Source organism: Chanos chanos, chromosome 1 (genome assembly GCF_902362185.1).
Source record: "Chanos chanos chromosome 1, fChaCha1.1, whole genome shotgun sequence".
NCBI classification, from domain to species: Eukaryota; Metazoa; Chordata; class Actinopteri; order Gonorynchiformes; family Chanidae; genus Chanos; species Chanos chanos.
This window is the reverse complement of record NC_044495.1, coordinates 18934426-18957153: the sequence shown is the minus strand read 5'-3', so window position 1 is coordinate 18957153 and position 22728 is coordinate 18934426. Positions and strand designations below refer to the sequence as shown.

Sequence of the window (22728 nt, the reverse complement as noted above, 5' to 3'; positions counted from 1 at the left end):
GAAGCCATAAAAACTGACATTGTGGCATATCATTTATTCGCATTATAGGCAGGTGGTATGGGGCTTGATGTCAGTTTCATCCAATTTTGTAAGACATTAGGGTGTTTGTTTATATAGGAGCATTGCATTCTGGGATCAGGCATGCAATATGGCCCCACAATATGACTCAGTAAACCATAGACTCAGTGCTGTCTAAGTGTCATCACTTTATCTATAACACAGTTGCCTGGACAACTAATGATAAACACAATAAATATTAGCCTCACCCAAAAAGTGCAGTCCTTCAGTTGTAACATCATAAAGAAGAGGTTAACATGGTGTCGCGTGTCATCGTTTATGTGTATGTTGTCCGTGATATTAAGGTTCTCTCTTAGAATTTGTTGATAGAAGTCGAAGATTTTGTACAACACACAACCATGGAGAAACTTCTGCATAGTGGAGGAAAAAATATCTTATTCATTAAAAGGCGTTTTATTTTCAGTAAAGAATCTGCTTTGTAGTAATATAGGATGTAGTTAAAAGAAAAATAATTTTACTTTTTTACGGATTTTGTCAAATGTTGCCTTCTTCAAAAGGATGTTGTCACCATCTGGGGCAATCTGAAAGTCATTTTGAGGATTCTGTTATTGGTGGTGTCTCTTATGTCATTATATGTTCTGTTATGTCAGATTTTACTACATTACTTCCTTTCTCACTATACTTTCTTCTATTATTTTGCATGAAATGGAGTGGCGTTTACTTTTGTGGGAGTGCATTAAGACTATAAAGCTGATTATATCTGCTCTCGGATGCACAGGTTCATCCACGTACCATGCTGATTACATAACTGTCTCCAATCTCTACAAAGTCATGAGTGAAAATACAAATTTGTCTTCAGAAGCTGTTATTTTAACAGTAAGTACATTGTAGTCAATTGTAGAAAAATGACAAAACTTTGGAACTTTTGATTAAGACAGAGCATTCGTATTCCAGATGGGGAGTAGACTACAGTATACAATGAGTCAGTAGCTTCTCAACAAGTCCAGAAATACTCACTATGTCCTTCCCAACTTTCTCTGTCAGCTCCTGTAGAACGTCCAGATCCACACATGGTGTTCCTGGCTCACAGTTGTCTCTCTGGTGGGCCATCACACACGTATACCAGGCAACGACAAGAAGGGCAATCTGTCGCACATGTTTTAAAGTAGCCATATTGGCACCCTGATTGGTCAACCTGTTTGGTTTCTGTCTATAACACTACAAGTACTTGTGGATAAGCGTGAGGCATTCCTGTCCCTGCCTTTCTTTCTCTCTCGTTTATCTATTTATGCCTCCCTATTTCCTCATGGTGACATAACCCCTCCCCCCCCCTTTCATCTTCCCTTGTCTATCCATCACTTCACTTTCCAGGTCTGGAAATGAAAGAAACATCAGACAGACCCTAGATCATGTTTTCCATTGAAAATCTCAAGATCTATGTTTGATGTACATAAAGATTATATACAGTCTAATTGTTTTTAAATATTGAATGAGTAAAGCAGCTTTAGCTGTGATTGTGTATATTGAGGTCATGACATTTTAGGGGCCTGGTGAAAATGTCCTAGATTCTAAATATAGATGAAAACCACATTTTTGTCTTCTTGAAGAGCTCCTTGGAAGCAGGTATGACACCATGAACATCTCAGTGTACATAATATAATGTTTCATCTTACTACAAGATCTTACTGAAGCAATTAGGGATAGGCTGATCAAGTGTGCACCGATATGTTTTAGACAAAAATTAGTTTAGAAGTGTGTGAATACACTGAGTATGATAGTATCTCTTCTGTCACGGATGTGTAACTGGGCCATAAACTGGTCCTTGGTTAAAAGAGACGTGGGATTTAACTTATGGTCTCCTTTCCAGTGCAATGGGGGTTTTTGTGTGGCAATGTGGCCTCATTTTGCAGCCTGGTGACATTTTCCATTTATTCCATATAATAAGAACTGTTAAGTAAACAAGGGTCCGGTCGGAAGAGAAAGGGGTCCAGTTGGGCTTTGGAGTAAAGAGTACTTTATTCCTTTAGAGATGTTGAATTTGGTTTCCTTGACTGTTTATGTACTTTATGTTCTCAAGATTCTAGATGTTCCTGCACAGCAAAAAGAATCTCTCCTATGAGCTCAAAATGATGATAGTCAGTGGGTTGGTTAACTATTATGTTTCTGTGTGTAACAAACTCTCAGTTATGTATTTCTACACAGCATAATCAAGTTTCAAAATTATACTTGAGTTAAAGCACAGTTAAAGTTACAACCATAAAGAATGACTGTTGTAAAAATTCAAGTCACCCTTCAAAAAAACAACTTCTTAAATTAATAAAGTATCAGGCTTTCAATATATCCAAGTTTTCAAAAGTACAAAATGATAAAGACATAGGACTAGTGTAATAAATTAATCATGACCATTTGCACTTTAAAAGTAACCAAACAGTTGTTTATTTTACCTTTTGACATTTTAGTGGTGAGCAATGGACAAATGGCAAGGAGAAATGATTTTGTCCTGACCAATGATTGTACGGTACATCAAAGAGTACCACTCACTTCTAATTACCCTAATGTATTGGGAGATACCAAGCAAATCTCCATTCATTAACATTTTCCAGCCACGCCGTTTTTCGGCTAAATTACTTTCACTACACCACTGCCAATGCCCATACACAGGCAGTGATGCGTACACGCATGACAAGTAGTGTAGCGAGGCCTAAGAGTTAACGCACATGAAACACATGATTTTACCTGATTATGTACCAAACATCCATTTCATCTTGCCACAGCGATGCTTAAAATAGACTGCGAGTAGTAATGTTTCTCCTCACATTCAGTAGGCCTCACATTCCTCACATTCACTACTGAAGAGTGTCAGCGGCACTGAGAGAGAAATGATCTGATTGCATTTCGAGATTTAACTCAAAATTTGAACATAACTCTCAACATTTCAGGTTTATCCATGAAATTTCGACTTCAGTCTTGAAATTTTGACTGCACTTTCTTTCGGAATTTCAACTCTAATCTCAAAATGTCAATTCTTTTCTCGAAGCTCAGCGAAATATCGAAATACAATCGCTTATTCTTTCCCCCCTTTAGGAAGCCCTAATATTTTTCTGTACCGTAAAAAAGACATTTACTGGTACAAAGGGGAAGTTACAAATGTCCTGGAATTTTTAAGTTACGCTTTATATACTGACACCTAAAGAAAGGAGCCCACCTGTTACTCACTGAAATGTTTAGTGAGGCACAGACCTGGTGGCACAATCCTACAAAAAGATTTTTTTAACAGCTGTCCACACCTAGCAGCCTCTTTTCAGATGAATACATTTTAAAAGAAAAAAAAAAGAAAAAAGAAATATGGACGTGGGGGTTTCACACATGCTGAAGTTTCTTTTTTCCCCCTATCATTCACACATCTGACTCTCCTCAGCCTTTTCTTTTTCTTCTACCCTTCCCCTATTTCCTGAAACAAAGTCTCTGTAAACAGGAAATTACCCTGCTGGGTCATGTTTAAATGCATAACGGTTTAACAGGTTGAAGGTTTAATATCAATATTTTGGCACCTCAGTCATCAGGACCCCGCTGCCATTCACATTTATGTACATGGCCTGCACCAGCATAGCCATTTTAAGATTACCCACTGCTTGGTAATTAGCTGATCAATGGAACCAGCTGTACTTGAGGGCTGGGCAGAGAAACACTAATAGCCCTCCTTTGCTAACTTCCCCATGTTAATACCCGGACATATAATCACATACCCTTGACTGACACATGGCAGACGTTCAGTGTCTGGAACCTCATAGTAGTGCTAGGATGATGTTATGGTCTACTGATGACTTTGTCCTGGCATATTTAAGTCTAACAGGAAAGTTAGAGTCCCTCCAGGCCCCTACAATGCCCATTTGAAAAATACAATTTTATTGTTAAGTTATGGATCACTCAGAACATGAACACTCACCAACATGACCATTCATTATTTAACACTGATGAGCTTTAGATATTCTTTTGTTATCTATTTTATTCTTGTGCAGTTGTCTGAAAATGATCAATGCGTTGTCGAAATTTCACTGACTTGAAACTGTTTATATGTATGAGCAAGTGTGTGTGTTTATGCGTATGTGTGAGTAAAAATTGTTCTGATGTGATCTTGGATGAGGCCCAGTTTAGCAAAAGTTTATGTATTATGTTGTATTGATTAAAACCAGCAAGTATCCATACTGCGACAGTACATACTACAGATCAAATATAGAGTAGGAAGAGGAGGTACTGAGGCTCGAGACAAGATTATAAGACTTACATCCAGATCAGAATGTGGACTTGGAGTATCTAGCAAATCTCTACAAACTCAAATAATACCAATACAACCAGAAACAATGTCCTGTGTTCACCAAGGAAAGGTGTGTTTGAATAGGCAGGGTTTAGGAACCAGAGACCTTGGGGAAAGGACTCCTTTATGTGCTTTACCTGCTCAGAAAGTGTTTGACTTTCCCATCGGGCTCTGGTTACATAATCTGTGTAATTTTGTCATCTTTTGTTAAAGCAGAATGCTCTCCACTCTTTGAAATTGTTTAAAATGAATTCAGATGATCACGATTATGATAATCATCTCATGATTATGATGACTTCACAACCATCAGAAAAAGAAGTGTCACCACAACCTTACAAAATTGGTGGGAGTCCAAGTTACTCATTGTGGGCTAAATGTTAAATACTGTTTAGATTTACTATGGATGAATTCATTAAATGAGATAAGTGAGTCTTGAAGCCAAAATTGTTCTATTTGACAGAACTTCTTGAGCCAGTTAAAAGTAGGACTAAAGATGCTAGTGAAGCACGTGTGGTTTGCTGGGAGGAAGTATTCTGACGTTTGTGGGAGCTTAAATGCAACATGGGTATAAGGTGGTTGATACAGAGGAGTGGTGTTTCCACTGAGCAGATAACTCTCTCCCACACCGTTGGCGTGTAAATGGGCTTGCTCCTGTTTGGTGGCCTTCTTCATGTTTCAGCACACAGAACATAAATCGAAATGTGGCTATTTCTTGATAGATGTAAGCAGTGTTAGCCTTAATTCAACAAACTTGATCTAATCGATCAACCTACTCAATGATACTACAAAATGTGTTTGATGCTCTAAATTTATTTAGTCATAGACCTTACAAAACTTGCCTTAGCAAATGATGTCTCAACAATCTGATGGAGACATAATGTTGAAAATAAATAGAACAATAAATAAATTATGTCAGTCAAGATTTAACATTACATATTGTGTGCTGTGTTCAACAAAATACATAAATAGAATAAATAGATAGCTTTGGCACCCGACGATTAGTAAACATTGTTTGTACGTTAGCTTGTTAACTTGTTAACTTGTCTTCTACTAAAGACGCTGTCTTTTGGTCCCTCTTCTCCGACGTGACTTTCCTTGGTTGGGCCTCGTTGGATGATTTTTTCCCAGCTCTGAGGCATTCCTGTAGATTGATTTCAGCTCAAACAGAGCCTTGCGTTGGACCGCAATGTCATCCACCTGAAAAGACATGTCAGGTTTAGCAAGCTAATTGTAGAAACACTTAATAGCCTGATGGTCATTGTTTTCTCTGAACTCATCATGTCAGCACCCAGTTGTCCAGTGTGTCCATCTCACAAACCACATAGCTTCCTATAGTATTTTTTAATAAAAGAGTGTGCCAATAGTGCAGCTCACCTTGATTGCCAGCAGCTCTTCAACATATGTCCTTAGGTCTTCCACCTTGTCTTTAAAGTAGGCCTTTTGGAGTTCAGTTACTTTTCTTTTAACATATTCCAGGTCACCATTCTCATTCAGGCTTTGGCTCTGCATGTTACCAAAAATCCTCTCATAGACATCCAAAATGATGTTCATCAGGAATTTCTGGTCATTTTCCTACATGTGAAAAAGACAAATACAGGTGGTTTTTCAGTGATGAAAAAGGCATGCGAATGAGCCTTGCTGGCTCTACGAGCCATAGAACATCTCTCCTTTTTTAGATGCTGACACTTTACTAAATCATAAACACAAAACTGGCACTGGTTGGTTTGCAATGATGTCATGTCAGACCTTTTCAGCAGAGTACTAGTTATCACAGATTATGATTTCAAACTTGATGAGGACACAAGGCCCATGAGGATTATAGACTGTCTAAGGGACAAGGTTTACCACAAACTTACCTCAAAGTTTTTAATTCCCAAGAATAACGGATGGCCATTGTGTAATCTTCCAGTCTCATCATTCTGTGGTAGGCTTTTCTGTGGTTGGAGAGACATTACAGTGTTTTGTTGAATGACTATACAATTTCCAGACTCACAATGCATATGCTCATGGCATGTAAAAACTCATGTATGGATTGGCCCCATAAATGGGCCTTTTTTTTTTTAGCTTGGGCAGCCTATCATACTGTAATGGACATTGGTTTCAACTCTGATCCCTTTTTGCACCCATAACTTTTTACTGCTGCATGATGGGAGCTATGCTTGATTCACAGCAACAGAGCACAGCTTTAGCTGTAGGGTGGTGAGGCTACTGGAAATAAACTATCACCATGCAAATGACCACCCACACACCACACCAGACACCATTGCGAAAGCACACCAAGAGGTGAGTGGTAGGTTCCTCTTATTAAAGAAGTGTAATGTTGAATAGACTATCATGTAAAGAGAACTTGTTATATTCATTCAAATTGAAATATCCCGGTGATCCGAACAGAGAGTAAGACAGTATATGGATCAGACGGTATAAGTGAACCTCAAGCACATTGCTCCCAGTAAATGTTGTGGCAGAATAACTCTGTGATCTTTCCATAGTGGTCCTATCCCCACTACTAAGTCTCGTGATTCATAAGCTATGGTTATTTTACATCCGCTGTAAAGATAAATCAAATTTTGTTCTACGATAAGTACAGAGACATTCTGAACACATAGGCCTCATCATTTTAGCAGTTACAGCTCTACTCACTGTTCACTCTCTCTTGCGATATTCATCATACTTACTTTCAGCTTTTCAATCTTCTCCTCCAGGTTTTTGGGTATGGAGCTGCTGAAGCTTAATGCGGACCCAAAAGTTAGTAAGCATACTCCTAAGAAGAGAGCCAAGTCCCGTTGTTGAACCATAATTGTCGAAGTTATGACTGGTTGCTAAGGTCTGACAAATCCTAAAATCGAAGCTGACTTCTATACCAGTTTAAGCGCTTCTTTTAACCCAGTACGCTCTGTGCCTTAGCAAGAGACTAAGTGTTGCTCAGGGTTCGAGTAAGCAGGGTATTTATAGTGTGACAGAGCAAAAAAGCGACAGTAAAGGGCTAGGTGTGAAGCTGTGGCTTTTTGTTGAGTGTCTAAGTTTCCTTTAAATCACAATGCGTCAAGCTGCAGCAAGGCAACACCTAGCCCACCACATCTTTTGCGGCTGGAATCCCTTGGATGGTACAGGATGGTGCACTTTGCGGTAGTATAGTTAGGGGATTTTTTAATGATGTAATTAACATAACCTCTCGTATAGGCCTGAAGCCAACAGTGGGAAGATGTTGTCAGATCAGAGTTGTGCCATAGACATAATCATGGATGGATAAGGCCTTTCAGATGGGGCTGATTAGCTTCACTTGACTGACTTGACTGACCTGAGGGGAACTGGGATTAGGAGGAGGAAATGTGGTCTTGGCTATAGCCAACGCCTTCTAATAACATTAAGCATTGTGTATATTAGATATGTGTACTGAAATGCACGGTGGTGAAACTTACATGCAGACCTCATGAGACCTTAGTGCGGTTAGTCTCCAAGCTTCCATTTCCACAGGCATGACTTGACAGAAGCGCAGTTCAGAATACCTTGTGACAGAGGCTTTCTGTTTTGTGAATGAGCCACATAATTCTTCATGATGTATTAATTATTTTAAGTGATCATTTTTGGAACTAGAAGGGGCCATAACTTTAAATGATTCTTGTTTCTACTTAGTGTGAACCTAGATTTTTTATTTTCCAGAGCATCAGCTCTAGATACTACAGCATCAATAAGTCACTCTCATGTTTGCCCATATATAACGTTCACTCTGCTCACCCCGGGCTTCAGTGCAGGGTCAAAACTAGACAGAAAGAGTCAGAAAAGTTAATAGAATGGAAGATTCAGCACGGCAGAGTACTGGTCTTGCTCATCAGGCTGTGAATTCTGAGGTTTCTCACCTCACTGGCTATGTTTCTGCAGAAGCAATGAGAGACTGAAAGAGAAAAGAGAGTGAAAGATGGTGGGAAACAGGCAGTGTCCTGCACACATCACATCATTTCTAAGAAGAGCACAGCTGATCAGTGGCAACTAAATAACCCCAATGAATGCTAATGCTGAAGCAGAGCACTCAAATGCTGTTTTAACTTTTCAAACACGCAGACATAATAAAGTCAAAATCTCTTTACTTGAATTTCTTCATTCCTAAAGGAAGCTTGAATATGCAGGGTTTTTAAATGCCTTAATCTTTAAGGCTTTAAGATGTCAGTCCTCCACAGCAAATTCTATAGTGTTAAATCTACTCTGAGAGAGTTCATTTTAACACTATGCTGGTGTTTATTTTGTCCCAATCTTTGCAGTGTTCATTTAACACCCCCTAAAGTGTTAATAATACAGCTCAGATACAGTGTTAAAATAAGTCAATGCATAGTTAAAAATAAACTTTGCTTAACACCAAAAAGTGTTGTCTACTTGCAACACTGGTTTCATAACTCTGTAGTATGAGTTGAATCTCCAGCACTTCTCAGTGACACCAACCCCCTTTTGTAATTGACTCCTTCAGTGTTGAATCATGTTTTTACAGTGTCAGTTCAACTCTATATTCAACACTTTTGCTTAACACCGGAAAATCAACTCTTTTTTGTTGTGTGTGTTCATTTTAATTCGTGTTTGCTGTGCACCTTGATTAGCTTATTTACCTATGTCTGATAACCACCAACAGGCAGTGGTTGATGACATCACTCAGATAACACAATCTGAAACAGGAATCTCTAAAATGCCAAAAAGGCCCTTTTCAAATCAATACAGAAAATGTGACTTTATTTCCGAGGGGGCCCTGGGAGGGTGGATGGAGAGTGGTGATATCATCCGGTGATGTCCCGTAGATCTGTGGAATTGCGTTGTTTGAGGGATTTCTCTCTTCGGAGCGTCATCGTCATAACCTCTGATCTTCCGCTGATGTGGCTGACACTGAAACCCCAGTTACTTCAGTAAATTCAGAGACGTAATACCCTTACCTCCCAACACGTCTCATAGCGTAGAGCGGAAAATGAAAAGTGCTCTCTCTTCAATCCTCTCTGTCTCTTAGTCACCTGGCTGCCACAAATTGCAAGTCTTTCAGAAGCTGTGCAAAGCTGATATTCAGGCCTGTTAGGGTTTTCAGAGAATAATGCCTTATCACTTTGTATGACAAACTTCATAATTGTAGTGAAATTCAGTGACCAAAAAAATAGTTTGAAAAAAAAAGAAGAGTTATAAACCTGGCTTGTTTTATTTTACTTTTTTTTTTTTTCAAACAGTTTGAACAGGAGACCTGTTTGTCTGGCTTGTCTAGTTCTCCAGTGCAGTACTTTCTTGAATTAAGCTTGACTGTGTAAAGAGAATACGTTTTAATTGTTTAGTTTTCATAAAATTACTCATACTTAACAGCCTGTGCAGAGATGAGCTTGGAAAGCTGCACACAATAAACCATACATTTCAGCAGCGTTGTTTTAGTATTTAATTTTATGCCCAAAGAGTTGAGAGTTTATTTTTTTATGTTAACAGAATAATTCAGAGGAAAAGATTTTGTTCAACAGTACTTCTGTCCAAAAATTATTCAAACCCCTAATTATTCTAACATCCCGACACACCTCGGAATATGGCTACAAAAATAATAACAACACTCTGCACCATTAGACAAAGTGAGTTAGTCCACTAGAACAGACAGTTAGAGTAGTGGATCTTGTCTCCATAGAAGCAGGGAAAGATCATTTGGCTGGCAATTTCTAGGGCTCATAGATTGAATTCTACAAGATTTGGCTGCATTTTTATGATACATATCGTCTATCTCATTCGAGACCAGTCAGGTATCAAGAGGCTTTTTGGAAGTATGATTGGAAAGAGGAAACCCTGCTGAGAGCCATCAGCAAAAAAAGGATCTGTTTTTTCCTAACCATCAGTGGAGTCAACCAAATTTTGTTCTATGGTCAGATGAGACCAAATTTGAGCTGTCTAGCAATGTACAACAGCAGTGAGTCTGACACGGGTTTAAGTTTGGGTTTCATTGTTCAGTGTTCAGAAGAACACTGCCATAAGGAAGCACCATCATAACATGCTACATTTTAAAGTTTGAATTTTTGCTAAACCAGTCATTTCAGTCAGGTATCATTTTGATTATTTCACAGATTTTTTTGACCAGTGCAAAGCAGCACTTCATGTCTCCTTTTTTATTTGAGTCAAAATACCCAGAATAAAAACATCTCTTCCTGGCACCTTCTGTGCAGTTAAAGACCCACACTGATACCACAGATAAAACTGTCACACAAACAAGTTCATCTTCATCAGATAATGGGGAATGATTTCTGATAACAGAAAGTACTGGCATCTGTTTCTCAGACATTTAATCATCATTTAATGTAAGTTTCACCATGGAAGTGTCATTCTTCAAATTACAGCATTATGTCATTAATCAGACATAACAAGATCATATTTAACATTATTGTTTATTGTAAACAATAGAAATGACTGACATTACCCCGAGTTACAAGCATGAAATCAAGTTTTTAATTATCACCTTAATTGCAAATATAATGCATACAACGCTGAAGTGCAATGAAATTAAAAAATAAAATCCTCTGATAAATTAAGCAATAATGTAAATAATGTAGTCGAAATAAATATTTTAAATTATGTTAATTTAGATAAATAGCACATTAAACAGGCACTGCCCTACTACAAGCACCAACAAACAATGAAATGGGTCATTTTTTCCATGAGTTTTGTCTCTGTCCTATTTCTGAGGCCTTTCCATATACCTCCTTAAAGTGAGTTAATGCCCATTTCGGAACCACGGTGACATTTGTCTGAATAGGAGCAAAGAGACAGTTTTAATTAATTAGTGATAAAACACCAAAATATACCGGCAACAATAAAATCAGTTATTTACTATTCAATTTCCAGTGCCTGTCTAATAGTGATTCCTATATGTGTTTGTAACTTCACTCTCATACTGTTACTTTAACCTTGTAAATGTACTTGATATTATATACCTCATTAGCTTCTGGTAAGACTGCATCAGATTTTCTGTTTCTCTTTCTTAAACAGGGTCAATTTAATTTATTGTCCCAGAATTAATGCAATTTAATGTCTTATACAATCAGTTTTCAATCTTCTTTTTTTGTTGTTTTGTTTTGCGCTGTTTCACGTCTACACAATTACAAAATTCCTGTTCTGCAAGATTATTACAAGCCTGCAACAGTGTTTTTTGTCTCTTACCTTGATGGATTGCAGAGTTTTCAACACAGAACCCTCTGTGCCAGTATAGTAGTTCTTCTTCAGGTCCTCCACACTCTTCAAGACTTTCTTTATCAATCTGGCATGGTTAGGCAGATTTGTCTTGGTCTGCATGTCGGAGAAGATGTCATCGAACAAATCCAGGATTCTCAGCATGATAAGCTTTTCGCAGGAGCAGTTGCCCTGCAGGAACAGGAGAACATTAGGATGAGAGTGCATTTACAGCTGCTTGGCATCTTTTGATGACGTGGTGTCAAAGTGAAGACTGAGAGGGCCATGCGTACCTTTGTCATGTTATACAGGACTGAAAGAAGTTCACTCGACTTTCCCACCCCCTCTTTTCCACCAGCATGCTGCAGGAAGAAAAAATATGTCACAATGAAAAATTCATAAAGTATCACTGTTTTGCTGTAAAGTGTTCCCTGTCTCATTCCTTAATGCCCTTATTTCCCTTGATCATAAAGTATTGGAGAGGTCAAAGGTCAACTCTCAAGTAGGCCACATGACTGTTTTGTGGGTGGATACAGACATGTTCAGCTTCCCAGTACCCAGCATAAGTATCTTGATTGCCCACTTTCTCACAACTATGACATATCTACGTCATACAAGATTTATCACATCTCCTTGGTCTTGTTGATACCGTGAAACTTTGAGGCATGCAGTGACATAGCTTCTCCCAATAAAGCTAACTGAACTGCTTAAGAGTTTGGAAGTTTATATTTGAAGTCAGTATCTTTAGTGATACAACTCTATATAAGCAGCAAGATGTGCATATTTCAGCATAAGCTGCAGCAATGCCAGATCAGAGAACAGCTACGAAAAACATCTTTACTAAATATTAAATACACTATTAGTTTTCACTCTATTATAACCCTTAAAAGTTCCTTTTTACTGTGCGACCTTTGGTGCCTGCATGAGCACACTCTTTCCAGCTGTACACACAATGTGAGTCATACAGGCTTTAAAGCAGCTGAAACAATGCACAATGACTTGAGGTGAAACAAAGAGTACATGTCAAAATCAAATATCTCCAAACACTTAAGTAATTGGAACAAAGAGGCCTGTATCATACTTACGTAATCTATCACTAGTTTGTCTATTGCAGCATTTAGAATTTCCGGGACGGGTGAACTTTCTGTTGCATCCATGTGCATCAAAAAGATAAGTCCCAATGCCAGCACAAAGCCAAGATAACAATCTGTTCTCATCATTTTCCGTACAGCGCCGAACTCTTAATCAGGTTTGTTGATTTGTGGAAAATGCCTGAAATCAGAAGATTTCTATCCGCCTCTGGCCTTGACTAGCACCAGTGAGTTGTATGTAATGATGAGGGCTTAGACGCTACGCTTATTTATAGGGGTAAGAGCACACACACACACAAAAAAAATCAACTGATAGAGGGCGGTTGGGGATGCACTTGGGGTTTGGGGTTTCTGTGGGCTTCTCGTCTTTGCAGGTTTCCTTTAAATCAGAGGTGCACTGCTCTTAAACAAACAAATGCAGCTACCCCCCCCAACCCACAAAGTTTATTTTTCACATTCGTAGAAGGGCCTATCAGATCTGTCTGAAGGCCATAGTGACCATCTAATGAAAAAGATGTATAAGGCTTGTTTACTAGTTTGACTGACGTGAACCTTTGGAACACTCAGATTCTAAGGATTTTATGGAGAGCTGATGACGAAGCATTATCACTAAAAATCTAATTCAATGATATTTATTTCTCATCAGTTGAAGACAGCGAACCACCTGCAGACACACAGCCAAGGGTTTTGATATTATTGAGGGAGGCAAACTGAAACTTTGATATGTAATGATTGCAGAAACATACATACATAACTGAAGTAATCTTTCGTATTTTCCCTCTGCGCACTTTCTCCGAATTTGAAATTGCCAGTCATTTATTTTTGTGAGTTTGGCTCGTAATGCTTGTGATCCGGCCAGCCAACTCTGCAAAGGAAACAACAAATAGCAAGAGGCAATGAATATGTCAGAGTCGAGATCTGCCCCTGCAAACCCTTACAGTCAGAAGTCTGCCTGTATTATGAAGTCTGCACTCTGTCCTGTAGTGATGTACGATGCTACGTGCTACGATGTAAAAATATTTTTCCCTTGTGTATAAAATTGTCCATCTGCAATGTCGTTATGATGATATTTGTGCAGATGAGATAATAACTCAAGGTAAGATGCATTGTGTTGGTGACAAACAGACATGCTTCAGATGACATATCATTTTAGGGCATTGGCTTAAAGCTCCACAAACAGTATTGTGGCTGGTTTGAATACCAGGCAGGATGTGAAGGGGTGCTAACCTGGTGTAGGGGGTCTGTGGTTCAAGTGTCTCTTACATCTCCTTGACTTGCTGTCAATGTGCACTTAACCTGAAGGGATGCTCACTGGCCCTACTGTGGCTAAATAAAGGTAAAGGAAATGCATGTCTATGCTTTGTCCCATCAGAGCTCATGAAAAGAGAACGGGACAATAAATATGTACTAGGAAAGCCCTTACAAGTCTGCGCTATAGTCTATGCACAGTGTGATGGTATTATGGGAGGATGACATGGTTCAAAACTAATGTATGATGATTAGATTCATGTGAAGATATTTCCTTCATGTGTATGCTCTCATTGAATTGCTCTTCTCAGTAGAATTTGTCGTTTATCCTTACTGCATACAAGCGTTTCTTCTAATTGTTATTGTAATGGCAAAGAAGATGACACATTGTATACACAAAATTATGTATTCCTTTACTATTATTAGTTTCCTATTATTTAATTTATACATAGAGTGTATCTGAAAGGCCTTATATGCAATTATTTAGAGTCAATGAGTTCTACCTGTCCATCTGCACTTTCCCCCTTTGTATTCAGGTTTTCATTTCTGCTTTGTAATCATGATTTTCTGTGTGATTTTCTATGCACTGTGGTTGAAAAAAATTTCAGATGAATTCTGAATTCCCCTCAGTGTTTTGTGTGGTCTCCAGCACTCTGCTCTTCTAGGAGTCTGGCCTTCACAAAAATGCCTCTTAGCGGAAAGAGAAGTATGTCCATGAGGAGATTTTTTTGAAAGAAGATGAATTAACAGATTCAAGATGAAATTTGGTGCCGGCAGGAAGGACATGATTTTTTTGCATGGTGAAATAGCTGTTATATGCCCTCAAAGACTATAAGTCTGATATTTTTTTAAACGCTCATTTTCATAATGTTTTAAATTTTATAAACGGTCAACTGAAGGTCCAGGGCAGGGTCACTGGTTAGATATAGGCACTTACACAGGTTACATTCCACTGAGCAAAAACAAAAACATACACATCACATACATAATACATAACAGTTACACCGTTTCCATCTCTTTAGCCAAAAAAGATCTCATTTTTCCCATTTTTTTCACTCTTATTTTTCCGTTACCACAAAGATTTGGTCATCTGTTCTATAAAATAGACTTGGTTAACAGCACTGATCAGGAGAGTCACTCAGTAGAGGGATTTTTTGAGGCCAGTGGTTTGTGACAGTTTTTAGCTCTGATACCAGTCTGAAGTTGCTGCACAGGACAGGATATGACAAATTTATGTGGCTCCCTTTATTCCTAGAGCTCCTCTCACTTCAGATCAACTGCCTTTATTCTCAGTAATTTGCCCTGATGCTGCATCAAACCCACAATACATTTATTTCTTTAACTGGTGTTTACAGAAATGCACTATGGAAATGTCTTGGTGCATGCACTATAAAGTCATCGTGCATTGCTAAATTAGCTGTAGTACAAAGAAACTGTGCATTAAAAATCGTCATCCTGAGTGCAGAGAAACAGAATAGAATGGAATCCGCAGTTATATTAAACCATTGGATCTTTGTGTGTGTGTGTGTGTGTGTGTGTGTGTGTGTGTGTGTGTGTGTGTGTGTGGGTATGTGTGTGTGTGTGTGTGTGTGTGTGTGTGTGTGCAGTTACAACTACATACACACACACACACACACACACACACACACACACACATACACACACACACACACACACACACATACACACACATACGTGAAGAAACGTAACCACGCACAGTCAAAAAAATGCTGATATGTCTGCATTCTAAATTCCCTGAAAATGCATGTGTGCCGAGAAGTTTTTTTCTGTTGCTGTTGTCATTTTTTTTAAGCCAGTCCTTTTTTTTTAACGCCGGTGATTACTCAGTCACACACAGATAGATGGTTTGACGGATAGACAGATGGATGGATGGATGGATGGATGGATGGATGGATGGATGGATGGACGGGTGGATGGATGGATGGATGGATGGACGGGTGGATTTGTAGAACAGTGGACAATAAACAGATGGATATACGTATGTGTATATGACCGATGCAGGATAAGTCAGACAGAGAGGGAGGCAACTGGATGCTGCACTCTTTCAGCATACATATACCAAACATCCTCAAAATAGTGGTTTAATGATTGAAATCATGGCTTCATTATCCTTTAATGAATAGCACTTTATGTTTGAGAAAATCCACTTTGGGGTTATAAATGGGACAGTTATACAGACACCGATATTTTAGACATATTCCATCACATTATATAGTGTAAGGATGATCCAACAAGTTGAGGTAGATCATACATTAAATCCATTACATTCCGGCAAATGCTCTCTTGCTGTTTTGTGACACTATTTGTATGGTTTTATGATTACAGTGAAGGTTTTGTATCGTAGAGTCAATGTGTTACGTATGATTCAGTTTAGATTACTTTTCTTTTTGTTTGCACAATTAAAAACAAGCTTTTTTTACATTTCTATGACACATGGGTATTAAAGTATAGTATACTACTTTTTAATGACCAATACTATAGTGATCTCCATTTGCCATGTAAACCAGGACAACTGTGTACTTGCCCTACGGGTTGAGTCAGTGCTGAGTGATACAGTGCTGTTTCCTGTGGTGCTGCTTCACCTGCGTAGTAGTGGTACCAGCAGAGAGTTTCCATATAACCACTACTGTGGTGTAGTTAGTGATGTGGAAGTTTGGCTTGGGCTCATGAGTGTTGGTCAGATTTGATGTGTCAAATCTTTCTCATTCATGGGTGTGTCATTTCTATTCACAGCAAGATGATTCAACTTTTGCATTTTGGTATATTGGAAACCTGTGTATGCTATGGTCAATGGAAGGATTTTCCCTGACATCACTTAATAACAACCAACTTGGTTCAAACTTCACACTAATTTTTTATATGGAAAAAAACTCTCAGACTACTTGTCCAAGCTGCCTTCAAGAGAAATCCTATGTAGATAAAGATGAAATGAGTTGTTTTGTGTAATTACTTATTGCTACAAGAAAATTTACAAATACAAAGTGAGAGTAAAGATATGAACCATAAGTCTGATATCTTCTCCGATGGAAAAGAAGCATTCATCTTTCTTAAATACTGTACATATGTAAGTGAACACCTAAATATTAAACCCTACTTGATGTGAATGTATACGATATTCACACAGGGCAGCTCATTTTAGAATGATTTGTGAATCCTAATGAATGTTCTAACTCTACTTGTCAGAGCTCTCAGCCCTATCACACAGTGCACTCCCATCACCGTCAGTGCACAAAGGCTGACGTCTCACGTCTCTTTCGGTCGGGGGGGGGGGGGGGGGGGGGGGGGCTGCGTGTGTTGGGGGGAGGGGGTGAATGCGCAAACTGTTGCAGCAGCGTTGCTCTGTGGCAGCTGGTTAGAAAAGCGCTTGTGGTGTACGAGTCATTTCAAAGAGCAATGACTTCCAGGAACTGTAGCTTCATACTGTGAGGGTTTACAGAAGCTAAATGCAAGACAAAGGCCCAAAAGTCCCTTTAAGGCTCATTTCATTTTAACTGTCATTACATTTTAAAAAGTAATAAACATATATACAGATTTACAATCATACAGAGTGTCAAAACATAGTAATGAACAAATATTTAATTAGAATTAAGAGCAAATTTTCAACTGTCATGACAAAAGCCATCCACATTCATTTGTGTGTTTATGATACATGGTTTTGCATTACATGAAATGTTAACATAATCATTTTTAAGAAAAAAATAGTGTACCAGAGGTGAGTTATGTGCTTTGTTTTTGTTTAGACAGTGTGAATCTATTGACAACAAATGTCTCTTGTGTGAAAATAGTTTTGTGGGAGTGAGGAGGTTTTGCAGTTTCAGGATGTTACCATGTTGCATGACATCTGAAGCAACTTATTGGGTTAAATATTTTGCACAATGTCATAGCAGCAGTGCTATGCAGTGCCTACAGTCCCATTGCAACTGGTACATTTTGAACATATCTAAAATTTGTAGAAACTGTACAAAACTGGTTTCTGATAAATTCCCTGACCCTGGGCCCAACAAAAAAGAGTTTTTGTCATATAACACATTATGTTTGTTAAAATATTTATGTAAATTCTGGGTGGTACATCAATTGATATCTCCACCCCTAATATGAAGTATTTGGACTTTACTGATGCAAATTGGACCTCTAAGCTGTTTCACTTTTACACCATTGTCTAATGCTCACCAACTACTGAATGAGTCAAACCATTTTCTTTACTATGCAAAGTAACTAAGATGTAGGTGTGACATATATCCACTAGAGGGAGTCCATGTAACATAAAACACAGCAATCAGCAATAACCAACTTCAGGCTTAATAACGCTTCATTTAAGCGGCGCTGGCTGCTGCTTTTTAGAGAAAGAACAGTTACTCACTGGTGTCTAATTAGTCATGAATATAAAAGGTTATGGTTGGGCTTTGGTCTCTTCTAGAAGATAGGTTATATCTGCAGAACCTCTTTCTATATCTCTCACATACACAGAGATGAAAGTAAGTGTGAGTGCCAGAGCCACCATCACAGAAACCGTTCCAGAGATATTCTGGTGTGACTCAAATTGTCAGTGATGTGTGTGTCTGTGCTAGTGTGTTTGTATGAGTGTATATATAAGGCAAAGCAACTTGGTTTGTGTCTATTTAACATGTATTTACATTTACAACTGACACTGCACTGGACTGAAATATAAGCACTGTTTCCAAGCCTTTGGGAAATAAACACTCTGTCATCACTAATACTGTTATTGTAAAAATGGATCAGTTTTATTAAAATAATTCAGAAAAAAATGAAAAATTAAAAAGAAAACACAGCAGAAGAGATTCATTACAGTGTACTGGATATTGCATGTAACATCATTGGTGGGTTGACCCTCCAGTCATATCTGATGTTTCTCGACAGTAACATTTTCAATGTGAATACAACATGTCCTCAGGAAAGAAGACAATGTCAGCAATAAATTAATTATGCCAAAAAACATAAATAAGGAACTTAATAAATATGGAGATGATACTTACATGTGCATAAATATCTGTAAATTTCATTCTAATATGACAATACAGAGAACTTCTCTGCTTAAGAAAACACTGATAAAGGCATGATGGTGAAGCTTGTTGATAAGCAAAGTATCAATGTTTGCATCCTGTCTAACCCACGCACAAAACCAACGCAAAGGCAAGCATTCAGTTACGAAGTGTTACAAAGTGAAAAGGTATCGTGGCTTGCCAAGTGTATCAGATTCAGCCAAGGCAATAAAAAGTTTGAGTCATCACTGAAAGACTCACCAGTTCATTACCAAGATCAAATCAAGCTGCACTGTGACTTGAACTCTATATGCCTGATGACTCATGCCATGCCTTAGTAATGGGAAGCATAGCAAGGCATCGTATATGCATTATTCAGAATGTTAATGAACTTGCAACTTTGTTGGTCTGTGTGAAATCAGAGCTGTCAGTGTATTCCAATACTGACTTGCATTTTGTGTATGGATGTGTGTGTACGCGTGTGCATGTGTGCGTGTGTGTGTGTGTGCACATGTGTCTGCATGTGTTTGCATGTGTCTGTTTGTGTACGAGAGTACAGACGCATGTGTATTTGAGTGGATGCAGGTTCAGCTGTTTGTATGCAAGGATGCTGTGCGTGAGTGAAAACTAGTGGCACTTTTTCAGTGATTTCTTTTTGTCCATATAAAAGCTGATCCAACGCAGTACTGTTGCAAACTCCCCAACAGCTTTAGAGCGATCTTCTGGTTGCAGCTGCCAAAAAGAGATTAATGGCAATACTGATGAATACTCTTTTGCATTTGGATAACAAATAACATTCATACACTTTATGATCAAACACATGAACACCTTGCTGGTGTCCAGTAGCCTGTGAGCAAGCACACAAATGTAATGCTACAACACTAAATGACAATGAAGTTTAAAAAAAATGAGTCAAATATTGTTTGCTTCATTTTACATAGAAAAGTACCTTGCTCAGATGATTTTTGAATAGTGTACATAATCAGGTTTTTGTTACATATTGTAGTAAATCTCTGTGCATAAGTCCAAATCACTACATATGCCCTGGCTTCTCCTCCAGTGAGACATCAGTAAGACAAGTTTTCTGGCATTCTCTAATTCTACACATGTTATTAGCGTATGATTAAACACACATCCAAACATATTTGACCATACAAGCCAGCATTTGCATATGGGGGAGCACCAGCTGGCAATGTCTCTTTCTTTCCTTTTTTTTTTTTTTTGATCTATGAATCGGCTACATCTTTTTAAAAATGCTGAGACATAAAACATTGGAGGATGCAATATAGATACAAACTGTGGCTTTTGTGTATCACGTTACTGCACGTTTTACTTACTTTTATAAATGTCTGCTCCATTAGTTTGATCTTCTTCCTTGCTCCTACAGACAGAGTTGTTTGGCTTCTCTCCATCTGAAAGAGTGTGAATAACCCTCACAGTTTCAATTATTGTCAGATAACATTGTCAAGGGTCTTTTTTTTTGTATGTGTACGTGTGAGTGTGTGTGTGTGTGTGTGTGCGTGTGTGTGTGTGTGTGTGTGTTGCTCACTTACGAGCATCCAGAGTGTGTAATAACTAATCTCCTTATGGACTTCCCTTCTCATATAATTTTGAGAGATCACACAAACTGTTACACTGTTTTGTAAAAATAAAGTAATTGATGAGTACTTACACAGTGTGCCACACTCATTTGCAGCCGTAAAAAGTTGTCTGTAAATTTTCGTGGCCTTTCACTGCCGTCCCTCCACAGTTTTGCGAACACTTGGTCATTGTAAATGTCCAGTATCTTATTCACTACAGCAATATCCAGCTTCTGTAAAGACATTGATTTAGGCATCATATTTCAACACCCTCTAGCTTTAATAATTCAACTGCATCACTGCTTTCATTATGGACCTAGATGGCTTAATCATTGTGACATTGCTCAATAACTTAAAAGTTTAACTTTTACTCTTTTAAAACATTTGATTAATGTAATTTGCTTAATTCCTTTGATATTTTATGTTATACAGTTTAAATAATCTGTTTCAGCATAAGATCTGCTCACACCTTTCCACAGAAATTTGGTAAAAGTCTTCTATGGCGTTTCACGTCTCTCTGAAAATGAATGAAAAGAGTTTGAGCCATGGGCGTTCAGAACAACAATGTATAGAATAGCAATGTCTGATGCAAAAAACAATTTAATACTTACAGGTAAGGACTGATGAATGCTCTGAATAGATTCGACCATTTCACTTAACATAGATAAAGGTATGCTCCTAAGGCATTCCACTTGCTTGTTCTGCTCCCCTTGACAGTCTGGGCAAAAGCTGATGAGAGCAAGCAGCCCAAAACTTGTCAAAATGTCTAGGCGCATTTTAGTTGTCCAGTAATCGTAACTACAGTGTCACGGTGATGTTTGCATGAGCTATAAACAAGCGATGCGACTCTTACCTTTTATAGACCCAACCTACCCAACTTTTGAAAATTCCCACACGCGTGACGCTATACAGGTCAGCAGAGCCTTTTGGAGATGCCACACGAATGCTGAGGATGTTGGTCTGTTCTCTTTGATCTTCTCGCGGTTAGAAACACCTATCGCCTGACTGTTGTGGTTTTGATTTCTAGAGACAGTGGTGCTGCGTTTCGATCACTGGATGGATGAAATATGGGTTACATCTCAAAAGCGCAGATTTGTTGCAACGTGCACTCTACGTTTCCGTCATACAGCGGCAAAAATTGGAGCAAGTCATCCTAAAACTACATCTGACGTTACAGGTTTTTCATCTATAAAAAAGAACTGCACTCTTATTATGTTCTTGTCTTATACTGAATACTAGATCGATAGATCGATAGGTAGATAGATAGATAGATAGATAGATAGATAGATAGATAGATAGATAGATAGATAGATAGATAGATAGATAGATTCGTATTCCAATTACTCAGATACTGCTGATAAGTTTAAAATTGACCCTCATGGCATAAACAAGTGAATTTTTGCATACTATATTTCAATTAATTTATTTTAGATCATTTATTCTCAATACTAAACTCTGTTATTTGACTGGTGGGATACCAAGTTACCTGCCGTAAGTACGAAGTATTATTCAGTAATGTTCATTATTACGCTTTATTATTCGCTATGATATTGTTACCCACTGCCATGCACTATGCTATCACAGAATTAACTTTAGAAAAGTTTCAGACAGTATCAGACATTTTTACTGCATAATAGCACGTGTTCATATAAACGGCAGCAACAATAAGGGATGCTGGCACGTAGTGATGACTCCATACTTTCCATCCTGCAAAACCGACATAAAGGAGGCCCAGTCAATACAGTAAAAACCTGGGTACTGTGCAGAAGACTGATATGTTTTTGTTGACATTTACGGTAACGTTATGGGTGACAAGATTATGTAAGCTTTCTTTCTCCATGCTCTCACCACCTGCTCAAAGCAGGTCACCACCCACAAGACCCAATGTCAGGATTGATGTGACCCAGATAGACAACTATGCTACTTTCTTTTCTCAATGCCATTACGCCGAGTTCCAGCACGCGCTCCCTTCCCCCGACCCCACTTGTGAAATTATGAGTCATGAAAATGTAACAGAGGGTCATCTTAAAGAATTGATTTTAAAGTACAAATGCCCATCAGTTTACAGACTAGTTTGACCCCTTGGTTACAATAGTGCCACTAACCACAACAAAAAGATACAGAATTAATCATAAAGACTGCTGTTGTATTATAGATGTATATAAGATGTAACGACTGAAAACAGCTGAGTGGTGTTCAGCTGAAATTTTCTGGGTTCGGTTTTTGGGAATTTCTGTAAAATTTTCTGGAGATGCAGGATATGGGGAAAATCTGCGACGTGCGGTAAATTGTTG

General features: G+C 38.3%; 1 protein-coding gene across 1 annotated transcript; it reads right to left on the bottom strand.

Annotated features, from left to right (window-relative positions):
- Nucleotides 1-5383: 5383 nt before the first annotated feature.
- On the bottom strand, nucleotides 5384-7128 carry ifng1 (interferon gamma 1). The gene is made up of 3 exons (XM_030768339.1): nucleotides 7009-7128; nucleotides 5708-5905; nucleotides 5384-5530 (listed from the first exon to the last, which is right to left on the bottom strand). The coding sequence occupies exons 1-3, from the start codon at nucleotides 7126-7128 to the stop codon at nucleotides 5384-5386; spliced, it is 465 nt and encodes a 154-aa protein (XP_030624199.1).
- Between the last annotated feature and the right edge of the window lie 15600 nt (nucleotides 7129-22728).